The sequence below is a fragment of the Heterodontus francisci genome, chromosome 3, assembly GCF_036365525.1.
Source record: "Heterodontus francisci isolate sHetFra1 chromosome 3, sHetFra1.hap1, whole genome shotgun sequence".
NCBI classification, from domain to species: Eukaryota; Metazoa; Chordata; class Chondrichthyes; order Heterodontiformes; family Heterodontidae; genus Heterodontus; species Heterodontus francisci.
In genome coordinates this window covers 60,522,530-60,542,805 of record NC_090373.1, presented here as the reverse complement: position 1 = coordinate 60,542,805, position 20,276 = coordinate 60,522,530, and the positions used below count along the sequence as shown (strand labels likewise).

The window sequence follows — 20,276 nt, the reverse complement described above, 5'->3', positions numbered from 1 at the left end:
TTGCTCTATGGCAACGAGGCCTGGACAACGTGTGTCAGCCAAGAGCGACGTCTCAATTCATTCCATCTTCGCTGCCTCCGGAGAATACTTGGCATCAGGTGGCAGGACCGTATCTCCAACACAGAAGTCCTCGAGGCGGCCAACATCCCCAGCTTATACACACTACTGAGTCAGCGGCGCTTGAGATGGCTTGGCCATGTGAGCCGCATGGAAGATGGCAGGATCCCCAAAGACACATTGTACAGCAAGCTCGCCACTAGTATCAGACCCACCGGCCGTCCATGTCTCCGCTATAAAGACGTCTGCAAACGCGACATGAAGTCCTATGACGTTGATCACAAGTCGTGGGAGTCAGTTGCCAGCGTTCGCCAGAGCTGGCGGGCAGCCATAAAGGGGGGGCTAAAGTGTGGCGAGTCGAAGAGACTTAGCAGCTGGCAGGAAAAAAGACAGAGGCGCAAGGGGAGAGCCAACTGTGTAACTGCCCCGACAAACAAATTTTTCTGCAGCACCTGTGGAAGAGCCTGTCACTCTAGAATTGGCCTTTATAGCCACTCCAGGCGCTGCTGCACACACCACTGACCACCTCCAGGCGCTTACCCATTGTCTCTCGAGATAAGGAGGCCAAAGAGAACATTGTATACTACTGCTCAGATTGTGCTGAATAAAGTTTATCACTGCCACCAATATGGGTCAATGTCAAATCATTGGTTATTGGGTTTTCCTTTTGATAAACCTTAACTTGTCAGCATTTGCCTACATATTTGTTCTCCTATCTTCTTATCGTAAACTCCCAGTGGTGTACTAGAAATGCCCTGAAGATGTTTGGAAGATTTTTTTATTAAAGTCTCTGAATGAGCTGAAGTCAAAATACTTCAGTTATGGAGGCAGAGGAGCAGGAGAGATGTCTACAACAAGGCCCTCTCCCTCAAACAAGACCATTATTGAGTTTCCTGCCACACCTGCTGTCATTACTGCTACCCTAGTACTGGTTTTACCTGAGGTCAGGTATAGCAGTCGATTTTCCTAGCCATGCTTTCATCTATACTCAGAGGGAGCAATTAAGAATTGAGCAACTGAGCTCCCTGACTGGGAGGACCATTAGGAAAGAAAATTTCCTGTGCCTGTTTTACAGCCATGCATCCAATGGAAGGTCACCCTGCTCCATTTTCTCTTCACTGCCAATATATTGCTGGATTTCAGAAAGTATAGCAAATAAATATCCAGGCCAAGAATTCTGTAAAGCTTCAGGATTCCTGTGTTTAGCTTTTTCAAATTTACTCTTTCCTCTTTATCAAGACTGAGCAATGCTAGACACCTGCATTATTCTGATAATTGGTTCCATGTATAAGTAGGCAGTAATGATGGAAATCGGAATGTATGATATCACCATGTCATTATCACCTTATTTAAAGAAACATTAGATTGGGTGCTTCTGCCCTATATGACAGATGACAATAGAAAAATTGGGCAGGTGTTAAACTGGGTGGGGATCTAGCAAATATTGGGAAGTAAGAATGATTTAAAGAAAAAGCTATCATGTGGGTCATAGCCACTTCCCGTGGATAGCCATTTCTCCTTCCAGTCAGCCAGGATATCTTCTGCTATATCTGTACTCTCACCATTTGCAGTGCAGCAAATGATCCTCCTGTGCACCCTCCAGAATGAATTGATCACAGCCTTCATGTGCACCCATGTCCGAAGACTCTTATTCAATCAAATGATGAACTGTGAATACATCAAAAATGCATAGTTCAATCATATGTGAAGAACTATAAAACAAAAATATCTAGCATTTTGCATGATATTATTTTATATACAATTGATCATTATATGTAAGTGGAATTACAAAACAAATTTGAGTGCCTTGGCTTAAATACAAAATATACAGATGGCTGCATTAAACAGGATAACTAAATAACATTTATTAGCTGTTGATTTGAACTGTAGTTTTCAGCTATATGGTGACTACAAAGATAAAAGTACAGATTGTCTGTGAATATTGAAATATTTATTAAATGTTTTCTCATTTCAGGTATTGTAGCCTACACTTGCATTCTGACTGTAAATGCATTCTACTCATCAAGTAATGTGATTAAATTAACTTCAATAAATTTCAATTCTCAAGTTATTCAGAGTGACAAACTTTGGCTAGTAGAATTCTATGTTTGTTGGTAAGTAAATTGTTTCTTGGTTGGACTTGTACTTTGCTGTCAGTGTTGTTGTGACTGTTAAAATTCATTGTTGTAGTAGCCGCTAATGTCTTTACATTGTAGGTGTGAACATTGTGAGCAGTTTGTTCCAGAGTGGAATAAGGTAGCTACTGTTTTGAAGGTAGGGTGACTATATCACTTAAGTATATAATTAGTTATTTTCCTTCCTTATTACCTTTAATTTATGATGAAAGCTGTCTTTTTTTGAAAATGTTTTTCATTATGAATAGGGTATTGTTAAAGTTGGTGCAATAGATGTGACCAAATATACATCAATAGGACATCAATATGAAATTGAAGAATTTCCCACTATCAAGTTCTTTGGGCCCAATAAGAACAAGCCGGAAAAATATTATGGTATACAATTATTCTCTCTTTACAATGGTTGACATTTTGATATAAAAACAGTAAATGCTGGAAATATTCAACAAGTCTGATCTGAAATGTTAAGTCTGTTTCTCTCTCCACAGATGCTGCCAGACCTGCTGAGTATTTTCAGCATTATCTGTTTTTATTTCAGGTTTCCAGCATCTGCAGTATTTTGCTTTTGACACTTTTGTTTGCTATGAACACGAATTTTGGCAGACTTTAATAAAAGTAGTTTAGTTTAAAAATGCCTAATATATAATTTGATTCATCAGGTGGAAGGTCAAGTGCAGCCATTACCAACGGAGTCCTTAATTCTATACGGTTCATAGTAAGGGAGAGACTGATTAAAAAAGGCAGTCCACATGGATCTGGAGGACAGGTGAAAAATATGATTTTGAAAATTTATGTATTGTCTACAGAAAACTTTATCTTCACCCAAAATAATTTGAAGAGAAAAAATTATTTTTAAAAATCTTCTATGATGATGCTAAAAGTGCTCTTGAACACTACAGTGTGAAATATATTTTTTGTGAAGAAAATTTGAGTGTGAGAAGTTGAGTAGGAAGAATACGGATGCCACATACTCTTGGAAAGTAAGAGTCCTAATCGGAAAGAGGAGCAAAGGAATCTAGGGGTACAAATACACAGATAACTAAAAGTAGTTACAAAGGTTAATAAAACAATAGAAAAACAAAGCACATAGGTTCATTTCTAGAGGGATAGAATTTACAAGCATAGAAGTTACGTTAAATGTTCATAGAACCTTGGCTAGGACACACTTAGAATGCTGTGCACAGTTCTGGTCTCTATATTATAAAAATAATAGAGAGGCACTGGAGAAGGTGCAAAAAAGATTTACAAAGATGACACCAGAACTTAAACCTAATGGAAAGGTTGAATAGGCTGGGACTCCTTTCTCTGGAAAAGAGAAGCCTGAAGCGGGACCTGATAGAGGTTTTCCTCTCCAAAGCCCTTGAACATGTTATCTTCTCCCAAATTTGTGTCAATCTTTCTTGGAAATTCCTTCAGTCAGGTTTCTGCCCCTGCCACAGTACCAAAATGGCTCTTATCAAAGTTACAAATGGCATCCTATATTACTGTGACATAGGTAAACTATCCCCCCCTCATCCTTCTTGACCTATCTGCAGGCTTTGAAAAGTTTGATCACACCATCCTCTTCCTACTCCTCTCCACAGTCGTCCAGCTGGGTGGGACTGCACTTGCCAGATTCTATTCTCATCTATCTAATCATAGCCAGAGAATCACCTGCAATGGCTTCTCTTCCTACTCCTGCACCGTTACCTCCAGATCTATCCTTGGACCCCTTGTATTTCTCATCTACATGCTGCCCCTCAGTGATATCATCTGAAAATTCATTAATTTCCACATGTATGCTGACGTCACCCAGCTCTATCTTATCACCACCTCTCTCGACTTCTCTACTGTCTCTAAATTGTCAGATTGCTTGTCTGGCATCCAGTACTGGATGAGCAGAAATTTCCTCCAATTAAATATTGGGAAGAACGAAGCCACTTCCTTCAGTCCCCACCACAAACTCTGCTCCCTAGCCAATGATTCCACCCCTCTCCCTGGCAACTGTCTGAGGCTGAACCAGAATGTTGGAAATCTTGGTGTCATATTTGACCGCAAGGTGAGCTTCCAACCAGATATCCACACCATCACATAGACTACCTATTTCCACCTTGTAACCTTGCCCGACTCCATCCCTGCCTCAGCTTATTTGCTGCTGAAACCCTCATTCATACCTTTGTCACCTCTAGGTTTGACTATTCTAGTGCACTCCTGGCCAGCCTCCCACGTTCTACTCTTTGCAAACTTGAGGTCAGCCAAATCTCTGTTGCCCGTGTCTTAACTCGCACCAAATGCCATTTACCTATCACCCCTGTGCTCGCTGACCTACACCGGCTCTTGGTTAAGCAATGTCTCGATTTTAAAATTCTCATCCTTGTTTTCAAATCCATCCATGGCCTCACCCATCCCTATCGCTGTAATCTCCTCCAACCCCACAACCCTCCCAGATATATGTATGCCTCTAATTCTGGCCTCTTGTGCATTCTCAATTTTAATCGCTCCACCATTGGTGACTGTCTTCAGCTGCCTAGGCCCTAAGCTCTAAAATTCTCTCCCTAAACCTCTCTACCTCATTTTCCTCTTTAAGACACTGCTTAAAACTGACCTCTTTGACCAAGCTTTTGGTCAATTGCCCTAATATCTCCTTATGTGGCTTGGTGTCATATTTTGTTTTGTAGTGTCTCTGTGAAGCACTTAGGGACATTTTATTCAATTAAAGCCGCTATATAAATACAAGTTGTTGTTATTACAAAAAGGTTTCATGTGGTAGACGTGGGGAAGATGTTTCCATTTGTGGGGGAGACCAAAACTAGGGGTCATAAATACAAAATAGTCACTAATGAATCCAATAGGGAATTTAGGAGAAACTTCTTTATAGAGTGGTTAGAATGTGGAATTTTTCTACCACAATGAGTAGTTGAGACAAATAACATAGATGCATTTAAGGGGAAGCCAAATAGGCACATGAAGGAGAAAGGAATAGAAAGTTATGCTGATAGGGTTAAATGAAGATGGGTGGGAGGAGGCTCAGTGGAGCATAAACATTGGCATGGACCAGTTGGGTGGGATGGCCTGTTTCTGTGCTGTATGTTCTAATTAATTCTATATATTAGATAGCCTGGCTGCAACACATAGGGAAAAAAAATCAGCCAGGGAGGATCACAGACAGCACTGCACCTCGGCAAATTAATATGCCCATGCCAAAAAACAGGAATACCTGGCCCTTTATTTGTTGTTGCTAGAATTGTTTTGCTGATTAAATCTGAAGTTTTTGAATTTATAAGTATTGTTTTATCTGAGCCAAAAGCACATATTTCCTTGTAGCTTTTTATTTATTCATACATGGGATGTGGGTGCGCTGGCTAAGGCAGCATTTATTGCCATTCCTATTTGCCCTTGAGAAGGTGGTGGTGAGCCACCTTCTTGAACTGTTGCAGTCTATGTGGGGTAGGTATACCCACAGTGCTGTTAGGAAGGGAGTTCAGGAGATTGCCCCTGATATTTTAACCGAATTCAGGAAAAATAAAAATAAAAAATCAGAAGGCCTGCTTATTGTTAGCGCTTCTCAATATATCGGCAACATTTTTCTATTCTTTGATACAGTGTGGACGAATAAGCAATAAATATGCATTTGAACTGAATGATCACAACTTTGATAACCAAGTGGCGAGAGGTGATGAAATATGGATCGTGGAGTTTTATGCACCTTGGTGTGAACACTGTTTAAGGTGGGTAATAAAATAGCTTGTAGTTTTTACAGAATTTCCAAAATTACTTTAAAATGGACATACATAGAAGCTAGAAAAATTACATTATTTCTTCAGCTACATAATGACATACAGATTTGCACTGCTGCTTTCCATTTTGTGTAAGTGATTAGCTAATTCTTGAGTTGTTGGACCATAGAATCGTTATTAAGTAATTGTCAAGTAATTAGTCAAAGATAAATTAAGTACTCTGTAAGCTTGATATTCTGAAGTATTGCACAGTTGCCTTTTTGAAGGAATAGGCTTGTGAACTTTTGCGATTTATATTACTTGAGTTGAATCCATGAAAGGATTGTACATTATACATGATCTGTGGTAGGATAGGTTAAATAGCCTTTTCTTATTCCATGCTTTCTTTTGTAAAGGATACAAATAATAAGGAAAGTCTGAATGGTTCTTTGGGATAGATTTTAACTTTAACTGCCAGCTGGAAAGCTGGTGTAGCAGATCGAATAACCATTATACACACTGCCCAATTATCTTTCTGCTTGGCAACAGAAAAGAAAATCTATGCATGTCCAGTTTTTCACTCAGCAGTTTAGGTTAAAATTTACCCCTTTCTATCATTAGAATTTAATTTTATTTAACTTTTCATGAAAAAGCATTGTGCCATAATGTTGTTGTAAATGGTTTATAGTGTTAAGGAAACTATGTTTTATCTATTTTGTGGTATTACTGATGAAATGAAAGTTACCAATCTGAATAATTGGGTTTTTAATAAATGTTGTCCTATTTGCATTGAGCTTTGTAATTTTAAATGCATTTCAAAAAGTAAGAATCAACCAACATTTTAAAAAGAGACATTGATCTTTACAGCATAGAAGATCATTTGGCCCATTGTGACTGCACTGATTCTCTGAAGAACCATCAATTTATCCCTGTTCACAAGAACACAAAAAGTAGGAACAGAAGCAGAAGCAGACCATATGACCCATCGAGCCTGCTCCGCCATTCAAAACAATCATGGCTGATCTTAGGATTTAACTCCACTTTCCCGTCACATCCCTTGATTCCCTGAGAGACCAAAAATCTGTGTATCCCAGCCCTTAAATGTATTCAATGATGGAACATTCATAACCCTATGGGTAGAGAATTCCAAAGATTCACAACCCATCTTGATCCTAAAAGATTGGCATCATATCCTGAGACTGTGCCCCTGTGTTTTAGATTCCCCGACCAGCGTAAATAATCTCCGTGTCTACCCTATCTAGCCTCTTTAGAATCTTGTATGTCTCAATGAGATCACCTCTCATTCTTCTAAACTCCAGAGAATGCAGGCTCAATTTACCCAGCTTCTCATCATACAACAACCCCCTCTTCCAAGGGACCAATCTAGTGAACCTTCACTGTGCCGCCTCCAATACAAGTATATCCTTTCTTAAATGTGGAAACCAAAACTGCACACAGTACTCCAGATGTGGTCTCACCAAAACCCTATACAATTGTAGCAATACTTCTTTATTCCTGTACTCCAGTCCCCTTGCAATAAAGGCCAACATACGTTCCTAATTGCTTGCTGTATCTGCGTGTTAACTTTCTACATTCCTTACACAAGCACATCCAAGTCTTTTTGAATATCAACACTTACAAGTTTCACACATTTAAAAAAATATTCTGCTTTTCTATTCTTATGACTAAGGTGCATAACTTCACACTTCCCTACTTTATATTCCATCTGCCATCTTGTTGCCCACTTACTTAACCTGTCTATATCTCTTTGCAGCTTCTCTACATTCTCCCCACAGCTTATCTTTCCACCTACCTTTGTATCATCAGCAAACTTAGATACATCACTCTGTCTCTTCATCTAAGTCATTAATATAGATTGTAAATACCTGAGGCCCCAGCACTGATCCTTGCGCACTCCACTATTCACTGCCTGCCAACTTGAAAATGCCCCATTTGTTCCCACTCGGTACTTCCTGTCTGTTAACCAATCATCTATCCAGGTTAATATATTACCCCCATCTCCATGAGCCCTTATCATGCCTATTAACCTTTTTGTGTGGCACTTTATCGAATGCCTTTTGGAAATCCAGGTGTACTACATCTACTGGTTCCCTTTTATCTACCCAACTAATTACATCCTCAAAAACTCTGATAAATTTGTCAAACAGCATTTCCTTTTAATAAACCATGTTGACTTGTTCTAATCATACTGTGCTTTTCTAAGTGTATTGTTAAGACTTCCTTAATATTAGATTCCAGCATTTTCCCAATGACTGATGTAAGGCTAACTTGCCTGTAGTTCCCTGTCTGCTCCCTCCCTTCTTTCTTGAAACAGTGATTATTGACAAAGCAGCCGGCAGCTGATGTCATCCGACTGCGCCAATCTGCGCACATGCACAAATTGGTCCCTACCCTCTGCGCATGCGCTGTGTTCTGCATTGCCAGGACTGGTTGGCGCATGCGCAGATGATGTCATCGCGTAACGTGGGCAGAGGGTGGAAGGAGGGGGGAGAGAGCGGCCGAAGACCTTGATGGTGGAGGATACGTGCTCCTCCTTCCCTGGCCCGCCTGCTCGCTCCCTTCCCCTCCCCATTCGCTTGCTCCCTCCCCTCCAAGGCCCGATCACTCCCACCCCTCCCCGGTCCGTTCGCTCCCTCCTCTCCCCTCCCCTCCCCGGCCTGCTCACTCGTTCCTCTCCCGCCATTGTGTGCTGCCATGTGTTTAGGTTGCCATCGTGTGATTATTTGAGCAGCGCCATCTTCAATCCTGGCAGCTGCCTGACATCGGAGACTGTGACATTTTGCGCATTTACGCATGTGCCACTGCAGCGCCACCTAGTGGTTGCATTGTCAGCAAACGCAGCCTTCTTGAAAATGGGTGTAACATTTACCAACTTCCAAGCTGATAGGACCATTCCCAAATCTAAGGAATTTTGGAAAATCATAGCCAGTGCATCCACTATCTCTGCAGCTATCTCTTCTAGAACCCTAGGGTGTAGGCCATCAGGTCCTGGAGATTTGTCAGATTTTAGTCCCTTAAGTTCCTCTAATACTTTTTCACTGCTGATATGAATGTCCTTAATTTCCTCATTCTTTCTAGCACCTAGGATACTGTCTATTTCTGGTATAGAACTTGTGTCTTCTACTGTGAAGACAGACACAAAATATTTGTTCAATGCCTCTGCCAGTTCCTCATTCCCCATGATCTTTTCTCCTGCCTCTGCTTCTAAGGTACTCTCTCTTCCTTTTGATATACCTATAAAAGCTCTTACAATCTGTTTTTATATTACAGGCTAGTTTATTCTCATTCTATTTTTTCCTTTTTTATCAACTTTTTGGTGGTCCTTTGCTGGTTTCTAAAACACTCCCAATCCTCAGACTTGCTGCTCTTTTTTGCAACATTGTAAGCCTTTTCTTTTAATCTAATACTATCCTTAACTTTGAGTGAGCCACAGATGGATCTTTCCTGTTGAGATTTTGCTTTTCAAAGGAATGTATTTCTGTTGAACATTTTGAATTGTTTCTTTAACTGAACACTGTTCATTTACTGCCATACTTTGTAGTCTAGTTACCCAATTTACCTTAGCCGGTTCTCCCCTCATGCCTACATAATTTGCTTTGTTTAAGTTTAAGACTCTTGTTTGTGATTGGAGCACTTCACTTTCAAACTTAACATGGAATTCAATAGTATTATGATCACTGTTTACCAGTGGGTCTTTTACTATGACATTGCTAATTAACCCTGCTTCTTTACACAATGCTAGATCTAAGATAACTTTATCCCAGTTGGCTCCACAACGTATTGCTCCAAGAAACAGTCCCGAAAACATTCTACAAACTCATCTTCTAGACCACTCTTGCCAATTTCATTTACCCAGTCTATATGAAGATTAAATTCCCCCACAGTTATTACATTGCCTTTGTTACAAGCTCTAATAATTTCTTGCTGAATGCTCTGTCCAATGGTGTAACGACTGTTAGGGAGCCTATAAATTACTCCCACCAGTGTTTCCTGATTCTTGCTATTCCTTATTTCCACCCAAACTGATTCTACTTCATGATTTTCTGAGGCCAGATCCTTTCTCACTAATGCCCTTATATCATCCTATACCATCAGTGCTACCCCTCCTCCTTTGCTATTCTGTCTGTCTTTCCAAAATATTGTGTACCCTGGAATATTTATTTCCCAACCTTGATCAGAATATAACCATGTCTCTGTAATGCCGATTAGATCGAAATCATGTACCTCTATTTGTGCCCTAGTTCATCTATCTTATTCCAGATGCTTCGCGCATTCAGATAAAGAAACCTTAATTTCATTTTTTTGCTTCTATACTCTTCAATGACCATATTTGCTGATGTACAATTTTTGTTAAACTCTGACCCTTCCTGTTCCATTCTGTTTGTCTTCACCCACAACAATATACTGTTCCGATGCTGTGACCTTTCTCTTTAGATTTCTAAATCTCACCTCTCCCAAACCTTCCCCCCCAACTCTGTTAGCTCTAGTCTTATCTGCTGGCTGACTCTAGAGTTTATATGCACTGTCCCTTGCTGTCACACCCTGATTATCGTTCTCCTTATTGCTATCTTGCTGTCTTGCCTTCTCTCTAAATTATCACATCTTCCCACACTGGATCCTTCACCCCCACTATTTAATTTAAAGCCCTCTCTACTGCCCTAGTTATATGACTCGCCAGAGCACTGGTCCCAGCATGGTTCAAGGGTAGACCGTCCCAATGGTACAGCTCCCACTTTCCCCAGTACTGGTGCCAGTTCCCCATGAATCGAAATCCACTTCTTCCACACCAATCTTTGAGCCACGCATTTAACTGTTTAATCTTATTTACACTATACCAATTTGCTTGTGGCTCAGGTAATAACCCAGAAATGATTACCTTTTGAGGTTCTGCTTTTTAATTTAGCCCCGAGCTGCTCATACACCCTATGCAGAACCTCTTTCCTAGTCCTATCTGTGTCATTGGTACCCATGTAGACCATGACAATTGCATCATCCCCCTCCCAGTGCAATTTCCTTTCCAGCCCTGGGCAGATGTCCCAAACCTTGGCACCGGGCAGACAACACAGCCTTCTGAACTCTTGCTCTTGGCTGCAGAGAACGGTATCTATCCTCCTAACTATACTGCCTCTACTCCCACTACATTCCTATTTACTCCCCCCGCTTGAATGACTTCCTGTACCACGGCGCCATGGTCAATTTGCTCATCCACCCTGAAGCCCTCGCTCTCATCCATACAAGTTGAAAGAATCTCAAACCTGTTGGACAATTGCAAGGGCTGAGGCTCCTCCACTTCTGCCTTCTTGATCCCCTTACCTGCCTGACTCACAGTCACATCCTCCTGACCCTGACCAAATCAGAAGACCCTATCCTATGGGGTGTGACTGCCTTCTGGAACAAAGTGTCCAGGTAACATTCCCCCTCCCTGATGCATTTCAGTGTTTGTAGTTCAGTCTCCAGCTCACTGACTCTGAGCCGAAGCTCCTCGAGCTGTAGAAACTTGCTGCAGGTGTGGTTACTGTGGATCACACTGGTGTCCACCAGCTCCCAGATACTGCAGCTGCAACACATCACCTATCCTGTCATCCTGATTGTGTTTTAATTAACTAATTCTTAATATACAACTAATTCTTTCCCTATACCCTTTAAAACTTCAACCACTGAATTCTGTCCCTAGATTCCTTTACCTCTCTTCTTTAATCACACTTCTTAAAACTCAATTCTGACCAAGGTTTTGGACTCTCCGTCCTACTATCCTCTTCGACTTGACATCCATCTTAACCTTACACCTCTGAGAAACCCTTGTAGTGTTTTTCTACTGTTACGACCGACCACTCAAATCAAAGCCCCCAATCAAAATATATGATTCTGATTGTGGTGGGGGAAATGTACTGTTTATTCAATCCTGTCCCTCCGCAGATCACCTAATATATCATTTTAAACTTTCAAAATTAAAGAAAGACCCAGCCAAATTGTACCATCTATTAACCCCCGAATGAGGCTAACCAAACCAGCTATCATTAGATCAACAAATTTACTGTTTAATTAGAAAAACCCAATTCTTAAACACTACTAAGATATAAACAACATTTAAAATAGAAACATTAGTGTCCTTGCATATTTATGCTCCTGCCGAAGTGAAATCTTCCAATGTGGAATAGTCGAAGGTTGCTTGAAGTCCTCACAGCCATTCGATGGTGCAAAAAAAGGTTCTTCAATATTAGAACAGTCTGTAGTCTAATTCAGCAGTTGAAGTGATGCTTTTCTTCTCCAGCGATGAATTTCAACAATTACAGTTCAGTAGTTAAAGGAATTGGTTATTTTCTTTTTAAGAAATTAATCTGGCTTGACTTCAGAATTCTGAGAGTATAATAAATATGGTCTAAATAAACCAGGAGAGAGCTCTCATTTCCTTCAGTACAAGCTGGTCCAGCTGTCTGTCTGTTTCCACTATAAGCCAGTTCAAGATTAAATTGTAACATTGTATCTCTCAATCTTTGGTTCTGAGTGGCTGTGTCCTGGGAAAAAAGAATGTATTATTTGAATCACAATCTCTGAGTGGCTGTATCCCAAGCAACAAGAATGCATTCTTTGACTCGGTCTCTGGAGCTTGTTGCCTTAAAGCAGTACTGTTCCTTTTCCAGCCTTAAAGGCACACCGCATTCTTCCTGGAAAAAAAACTACAGGATCATAACACTACATAAAGGTGCTATGTATATAGAAGTTGTTGTTATTGTTAATATTTAAATTGGCCACCAATGAGAATTGGACATTTTGTATGTGAAATCATTGATGGTGAAAGTAATTGGAGACACCCATGGCGGATAATTCAGATTAAATAGTTTACTTTTAAAATGTTTTAATCCCAATTGCAGGATAAACAGGTTCTTGCCCACCTGTGAATAAAATTTGAGACATTTGAAATGATTTTTTAAAGAAAACTTTGGTGTACTTAGAGCTATGTTGTAACCTATTTTAGGGATGAATGCACTGGTTACTTTATGTAATAATGTGGTTAATAGAGCTATCCTAAAGTTGATATTTCTAGCAATATTGTAAATTTGTTTATGGGTTTCCAAGAAACGCCAATCAGATATCACTATACATAGTTCCCCATTAAGTTAACTTTAGCCCTGTTATATAAATTCATGCAACAAATTGGAAAAGAACCATGAACCCTATCCTAATTTAAACTAGGAACATTAAGGTCAATTAGAAAATAACTTGGAAGCAGCAGCTGCTTATTCTCTGGCAATTTTGTGTTGGTAAACTCAGCACCAACCAAAAAAGTCATCCCAACAGTTCTTATGTATTTGGGCAGATCATATGTATAAAAGGAACACTATAACAAAGGGTAATTCACTTTTGAAATAAAATATTAAAGATGCACTTTCAAAATTACAATACATTTAATAGAAAAGAATAAAAACATAATAAAATGTTTATAATATAATCTTAAAGCTCTTGTTTTTTTCAGCTTATGAAAGTTATTTTTATAACAGCATTCTATTCATGCATTATTTTGGTTACTGCATTGGTGTAATTCACTATTTCAGAGCACTGATTAATCTTTTCTTTTTGCAGTCAAGAGCCGGAGTGGGCTAATGCAGTTGTTGAACTAACAAGACGGACTAAGGGAAAGGTTCATCTTGCAGCTGTGGATACTACGATAAATGAGATGTTAGCCAGTCGATATGGGGTGAGCATATGTATAGAACTGTAATGTTTATAGCTCAGGAAGAAACTCTTCCACACGTTGGGTCTGTGTTGGCTGTTGCTAAAGCAATCCAAAACTAACTCCATTGCTTTGCTTTCTCTGCATAACTGCATCTTTTCTGTTTCAAGAAGAAGCAATTCTTTTCCTCAGTCGCTTCCTGTAGCAAAGCATTCCATACTTAGCAGTTTCTATATAAATAAGCTTCTCTTAACATCTCACATCATTTGCTAAGTGATAATTTTTATTGATGACTATTTATTAATTCACCAACCAGAGAATATTTTCCTATTATAATATATAATATAAAATAATAACAAGAAATGCTGGAAATATTCAGCAGGTCTGGCAGCATCTGTGGAGAGAGAAGCAGAGTTAACGTTTCAGGTCAGTGACCCTTCTTCAGAAATAGCAAATATTAGAAATGTAAAAGATTATAAGCAAGTAAAGTGGGGGTGGGGCAAGAGATAACAAAGGAGAAGGTGTAAATAGGACAAAGTCACAGAATAGCTGACCTGAAGGTCGTGGAGCAAAGGCAAACAATATGTTAGTGGTGTGTTGAAAGACAAAGCATTACTTCTGAGGTGGTCCTTGAGGTCCTCCTGGCCCACTGCAAAACCACAGCACCTCTCCTCCTGCCCAGCTCCACTATTAATGCCTCCAGCATGGTATCTGTCACCCTGGAACCCTCTCTCTGCCCTGGTGTTCAATTTTCCATCATTTAAAATCCACCAATATTATTCATTGCAACTTCCCTTTAAGAGGGACAGCTTGCCTTTAAGAAGAGCCCACTGGCTGCACCACATGGTATCTCCACAACACTGCTTGGCTCTCTGCTGAGTGCAGAAGCAGCCAGTAATGTGAAGAAGGAGGAAGCAGCACAGGACTCACTTGGCCACATTCTACAATCATACAAGTGAGCTGGATGCACCATATTTGCAATCTGCCGACCTCAATCAGAACCACAAATCACAACCTCCGCATCCAAAACAAGGGCACAGGAATTTCTAGCTACAGTAATACATTGTTTTTAATTCATTAACTCGATGAACAATAAGATATCAAAGCTTTTGTCTTTGGATTTCCTACATTTTCAAAATGTTGTTCCTCCTCAATTGAAATGATTTTGTTTTGGTGACAAAGGAAATATTAGTATAATTCTGTAATTCATTTTAAGCTAACATAAGATAGTGTTGCTTCCTAGATTCAACAAGTTCCAGTGATTAAAATATTTCAAACAAACAATGAAACAGTTGACTATAATGGTGAGAAATCTGCAGCCAGCATTATTGCTACAGGACTTGATTTGTATGCTAAGATGCCACCATATAAGCCATTTGAGGTAAGAAACCGGGCTTGGAAAGAACCATGATATCTCCACCAAAAATCAATCTCTAATTATTTATGTGAATGACGGAATATAGTGGTAAATGTTCCAGGTACATATTAGGAGTAGACAAGGTAGCCACTGGCGCCACATAATTGGAAAATTTATACTGTACAGCCGAAGTCACTTACAATGGACTCTCATGTAGATTCTGTCCATTATAACTATTGTCCAATTTACCCATCAGAGACTTTTGACTAGTTTTTCTGTCAGAAAGATCATCAGTAGCTTCAACAGACATCCTTTCTTAAGTTTTTAAAAAATATTTCTAGATATGTTGTTACCTTTTTTCTACAGATATGGGTATCTTTATATTTGCATTGCAAGGTCAACTGTAGCAGCATTTCAATGGCTTTATAAATTCTGTATATTTAATGTATCAACAAATTTCTCAAAGTAAAATATGATTGTATCGAGAATTTGCTATGGTCATACATATTTATTTCCATTTGTTTTGTTATGAATGCTGTGCACATTCAGATACAGAGCCTTTAATTTGTTTTTTTTTACCATTCTTGCAAACTCTGGCCTTATCTGCTAATGCACTCCTCTTCAGTTTATATGCTTGGTTCCTTCCTGCCACACTCTGATTATCATTACCCATATCGCTAACTTGTTCTATTGCCTTGTGATTTCTCTTTAATTTACCACATCTCCCCTCCCGTGAGCCCTCCCCCACCCCCCCCCCCCCCCAACCACTATGTAACTTAAAGCTTTCTCTACTGCCCTAGTTATATGACTCGCCAAAACACTGGTCCCAGCATGATTCGGATGAAGACCGTCCCAAAGATACAGTTCCCACTTTCTCCAGTACAGGTGCCAGTTTCCCATGAATCGAAACCTATTTCTCCCACACCAATCTTTGAGCCATGCATCCAACTCTCTAATCTTATTTACCTTACGCCAAATCACTCGTAGCTCAGGTAGTAATCCAGAGACTATTACTTTTGTGGTTCTGCCTCCCACTGCAAATTCCCCTGCAGATGTTCCAAACCTTGGCACCAGAAAGCCAACCTAGCCTTCTGGACTCACGCTCTCAGTTGCAGAGAACTGTGTCAAGCCCTCTGACTATACTGTCCCCTACTACCACTACCTTTCTATTTACTTTCCTCCACTTGAATGGCTCCCTGCACCATGGTGCCACGGTCAGTTTACTCATCCACCCTGTAGCCCCCACTCTCGTCCACTCAAGCTGCAACAACCTCAAACCTGTTGGACAATTGCAAGGGCTGAGGCTCCTCCACTTTTACTTTCTCGATCTCCACACCTGTCTCACTCACAGTCCTCCTGTCCCTGACCACGGACCAAATCAGAAGGCCCTACCCTAAGGGGTGTTACTGCCTTCTGGAACAAAGCGTCCAGGTACCTTTCCCCCTCCCTGATGCATCACAGTGTCCGAAGCTTGGCATCCAGCTCATTAACGCTGAGCCGAAGTTCCTCAAGCCACAGACACTTACTGCAGATGCGGTTGCCATGGATCACACTGGGGTCCACCAGCTGCCACATACTACAGCTACAACACATTACCTGCCCTGCCATCCATATTGTGTTTTAACTAATTCATTAATTATTCTCTTAATTAAATTTTATTTAATGCCTTTAATCCTGCTTATTCCAATTAATGTTATACTTACCCAGATTAAAATTCCCTGGTTTAAATAAGAGAAAAAGAGAAAATATTCACCAACCAATCACTTACCTTCTTTCCTGTTATCTCACATTTCTATTTTCTTTAGAATGCTTTGAACCCACAGACTTACCACACTAGCTCTTCAAACTCTCACCGCTGTCTGTAGGTTACCCTCTATTTCTGGTACGCAACTTGTGTCTTCTACTGGAGGCGGAAAAAAGGTAGAAAAAGGAGTACCTCTTTCCCTCTCTCCACCAAATTCCCACATGAACCAAATTCCCCACTTCGCATTCAGTCTACGTCGCACTCAGGCGTAGTCTTATCTCCGTGCATCCCCTTACCTCTTAACTTTAAAGTGTTAGAATTATTTCTTTCTAAAATCCTATTTAAATGTCCTTTTAAAGAGATTATTGTTGAATTTCTGAGATCTGAAATTGGTAAAGGGATGATGAAGCTGTTAAATACATCTCTTTCAGGCAGTTATTTAGACTTTTATCCTTTTTATTATTACAGATGAGACATAAGCATAAACTAACATTTTTTTTCTATTTTCTTTTAATTTGTTTAGCAGATGGTCAGTGAAGAAGTCTTAAAGACAGCCTGTGATCATCAGCTGCTATGTATTATTGCTGTGCTCCCTCACATTTCTGACACAGGTATATTATCCAGTGAGATAATATGAAATTTTGTTATATATTTCCAAATCATTTGTATTTTACTTTTTAATGAAATTTTCCTATTGCCAGGGATTAGTGGCAGAAGTGATTATCTGACCTTACTGGTGAAAATGGCAGACAAGTACAAAAAGAAAAAATGGGGGTGAGTAATTTCCACCAGGAATATTTTTAATAAAGGAGTGTGAACAATATTAATACAAATTTTCATGCAAATTGATGGGATTCATTACCCAGATGATCCTGTCCATCTTTTGGTAAATAACTCTTTGGCTGGAATTTTATGAGTCCCGACAGTGGAACCGGAAGTTGGCGTAATTTTCACTTCCACCATTTTTCCCGTTTCCCATGAGATTTCATATGTAAATTAAACATGCAGCAATGGACATGTGAGATTCGACAGTGGAAACGGCCTTTCATTGGAACCCGCCGTCACTGGGCCAAGTATCAAGATCGCCACGGCGATAAAGCATTCTGTGCTTGCAACCTGAAAGATCAGAAGCCTTCCTGTCATGTAAGTCTCTGCATAGGAGCCTGAAATGAAGCTTAACATCAACTCAAAACGCTTTTGCCTCGCTTAATTTTTGTAATCCAGTACCAACTTCACATCACTTACTTTATTTCTGCAGCAATACAAAAGAAAATTTCAGCCAGCAAGCAGCGTCCTGTTCCACAGTTCAGTGATGCCTCCCTACAGGCTCTCCTCCTGGCCATCAGGGAAAGGCAGGAGGTGCTCTTCCCTGCAGATGGAATGCGAAGACCCTCCCGCCTGACTAAGGTGGCCTGGATGGAGGTAGCAGAGGAGGTTTCGGACCGTGATGTCACTTGTAAAACCTGGATGCAATGTCGCAAGTGCATCAATGACTTGCTCAGATCGGCAAGGGTAAATGGTCTTGGCATAATTACTCCATTGTTTTTCTCCTTGGCTCCCTCTCTTTAAGCCAGAGGGCAAGCAAGGCATGTATTGGATTGCATGAGCAGTCTTGGTGCCATACACTAAACGATTTTGCACAAAGTTGACGATTGGCATTGTTGTGCTTGGATGTGTCGTGCAAAAGCAAGTCCTGAATCAGTGATGTTAATGCATGTTTACAGTGGTTGTGATACATCTTTAAAAAAATCTCATTCAATCTATACATATGAACATACGAATTAGAAGTAGGAATAGGCATGTCTCCTGCAGGACAAACGCACCCACAACCAGCGTGGGCGCGCCAAGACAGTTGGAGGTGTCACTGACAGAGTCCTGACAATGGCTGGAGGAGGTTGCACAAATTGGGAGAGAGAGAGAGAGGCAGGGCAATATCAGATGGTGAGGCAGGATCCTCAAGGCGTAAGGATAAAGTGTCATCTTCAGTCTTGCAGCCATGTGTGCATACCCAATGAAAGGGTGCAATCTCATGTGCAGCTGATGCTTAATGTGCCTCTGCTTGTGTTTCCACTGAAGAGGCCCGCATGCGAGTGCCTGAAAGCTGCAAGGCCCAAGACTACTCCTCTGGGGAGGAAGAGGAAGACAATTCCCTGGAGGGTACACCATCACCTGCCTCTTCTTCTACCTCCGCCAGCACAGATACATCCACACGGTCTGCGGTGGGGATGGGTTAAGATTAGAATCTGGGTCACAATTTGGTGTGCATGACACAGACATGTCCCAGTAGCTGAGGGAGCATGTGCCATTGACTCCTCCCCTGACAATCAGAGGACTGCTGAGGATCAGGCTCCTGCTCAGCCCCATGCTCATGATGATCCTTTCTTTGTAGCTATGAGAAGTCTGCTGGATGTGCAGCAAAGCCATGTGGAAAATATCTAAGATGTCTGAGGTCATGCATGGCTTTGTGTGTGCTGTGGAGGAGTCGTTGCAAGCCATGACGTCCGACATGTCCCAGGCATTTGAGCTTTTGGCTTCCTCAGTTGAGAGTCTGGCGAGGTCCGTGGGTCTGGTTGAGCACTTGAGCCATATGTGATCTGACCTGCACTCCACCGCTGTTGCCATGGGCTCCATGCAGCAGAGTCTAAGCGAGAGGGGTTGAGGAACCTGGACCACCCTACGGGTGCCCCTTCCCCTCGGAGACAGGCAGGTGCCATAATGCACCCAGATGTAGGAGGAGCACATGCCAGCTGCCCCGTGGCCTTCCTCTCAGGACACACCAGGGTAAGTGACATCTCGTCCTCTCCCCCGACATTGATCCCTTATCTTCAGCAGGTGAGCACAGGGGGGGATACTTAAGCACCAGTGCTACAGACCGCCAGTAGGATGGATCCACAGAGGACATCCGCCACAGTCATCCACAGCAATGGGGCAACGCACTGAGCAGACTGCCTCCACCTCAACTGCTAATGTCAGAGTAGCACCTAGATGTAGTGGGAGAAAAAGTAAAAAGAGGCAGTTTTGATCTTGAAGGTGGCATGGGTGCTGTAAATATTGTGCAATTCTTCAGTAAGTTTAAATACATCTTTATTTACTTTAATGTTGGATGCACTCTCGTAAATCATTTGCTGGTTTATGATGAAAACGAAAATGTTCGTTGGTGGCCTATGGCAGGAACGCATTGATGATTGCAAAGCATCTCAGAAAATGTCCAGTGTCCATTTATCACTGCTATTTGAGCCTTCAGTCTTCAATGATGGCTGTTTGTCAATTGATGATTCACTTTTTTCACTACTGACATGCCTTACATTTGTGGTTCTGCAGTCACAACTTAACTTTGCTTATAGTAGTGTGTATTCGGATCCATCGTAACCCATAGAATATTTCATCTGCCAGTCACATCAAAGTGCAGCAAAGCTTCTTTAAGATTGCAGCAATGAATAAGACCTCATACATACGTGAATATATATAGGAAATGTTTCTGTTTCTCCTCCCAATGTTCCTTGATAATGTGGCTTATTGTTGGCTGAAATGTGCAAATATGACGTTCTCCTTGATGTCCCTTACATGTCTCTCCATGGCACTCATATCTATAATG

General features: G+C 40.9%; 1 protein-coding gene across 1 annotated transcript in view; it reads left to right on the top strand.

Moving 5' to 3' along the window:
* The first annotated feature begins 901 nt into the window (after positions 1-901).
* The window catches only part of LOC137367011 (protein disulfide-isomerase A6-like), a 35,797-nt gene continuing 16,422 nt past the window's right edge, over positions 902-20,276 (top strand). Inside the window, exons 1-10 of the mRNA XM_068028511.1 lie at positions 902-1,005; positions 1,986-2,171; positions 2,274-2,331; positions 2,441-2,567; positions 2,852-2,958; positions 5,775-5,899; positions 13,490-13,604; positions 14,824-14,961; positions 17,205-17,292; positions 17,383-17,455. Of these exons, the coding sequence (XP_067884612.1) occupies positions 902-1,005; positions 1,986-2,171; positions 2,274-2,331; positions 2,441-2,567; positions 2,852-2,958; positions 5,775-5,899; positions 13,490-13,604; positions 14,824-14,961; positions 17,205-17,292; positions 17,383-17,455 (1,121 nt within the window). The remainder of the gene's footprint in view (positions 1,006-1,985; positions 2,172-2,273; positions 2,332-2,440; positions 2,568-2,851; positions 2,959-5,774; positions 5,900-13,489; positions 13,605-14,823; positions 14,962-17,204; positions 17,293-17,382; positions 17,456-20,276) is intronic.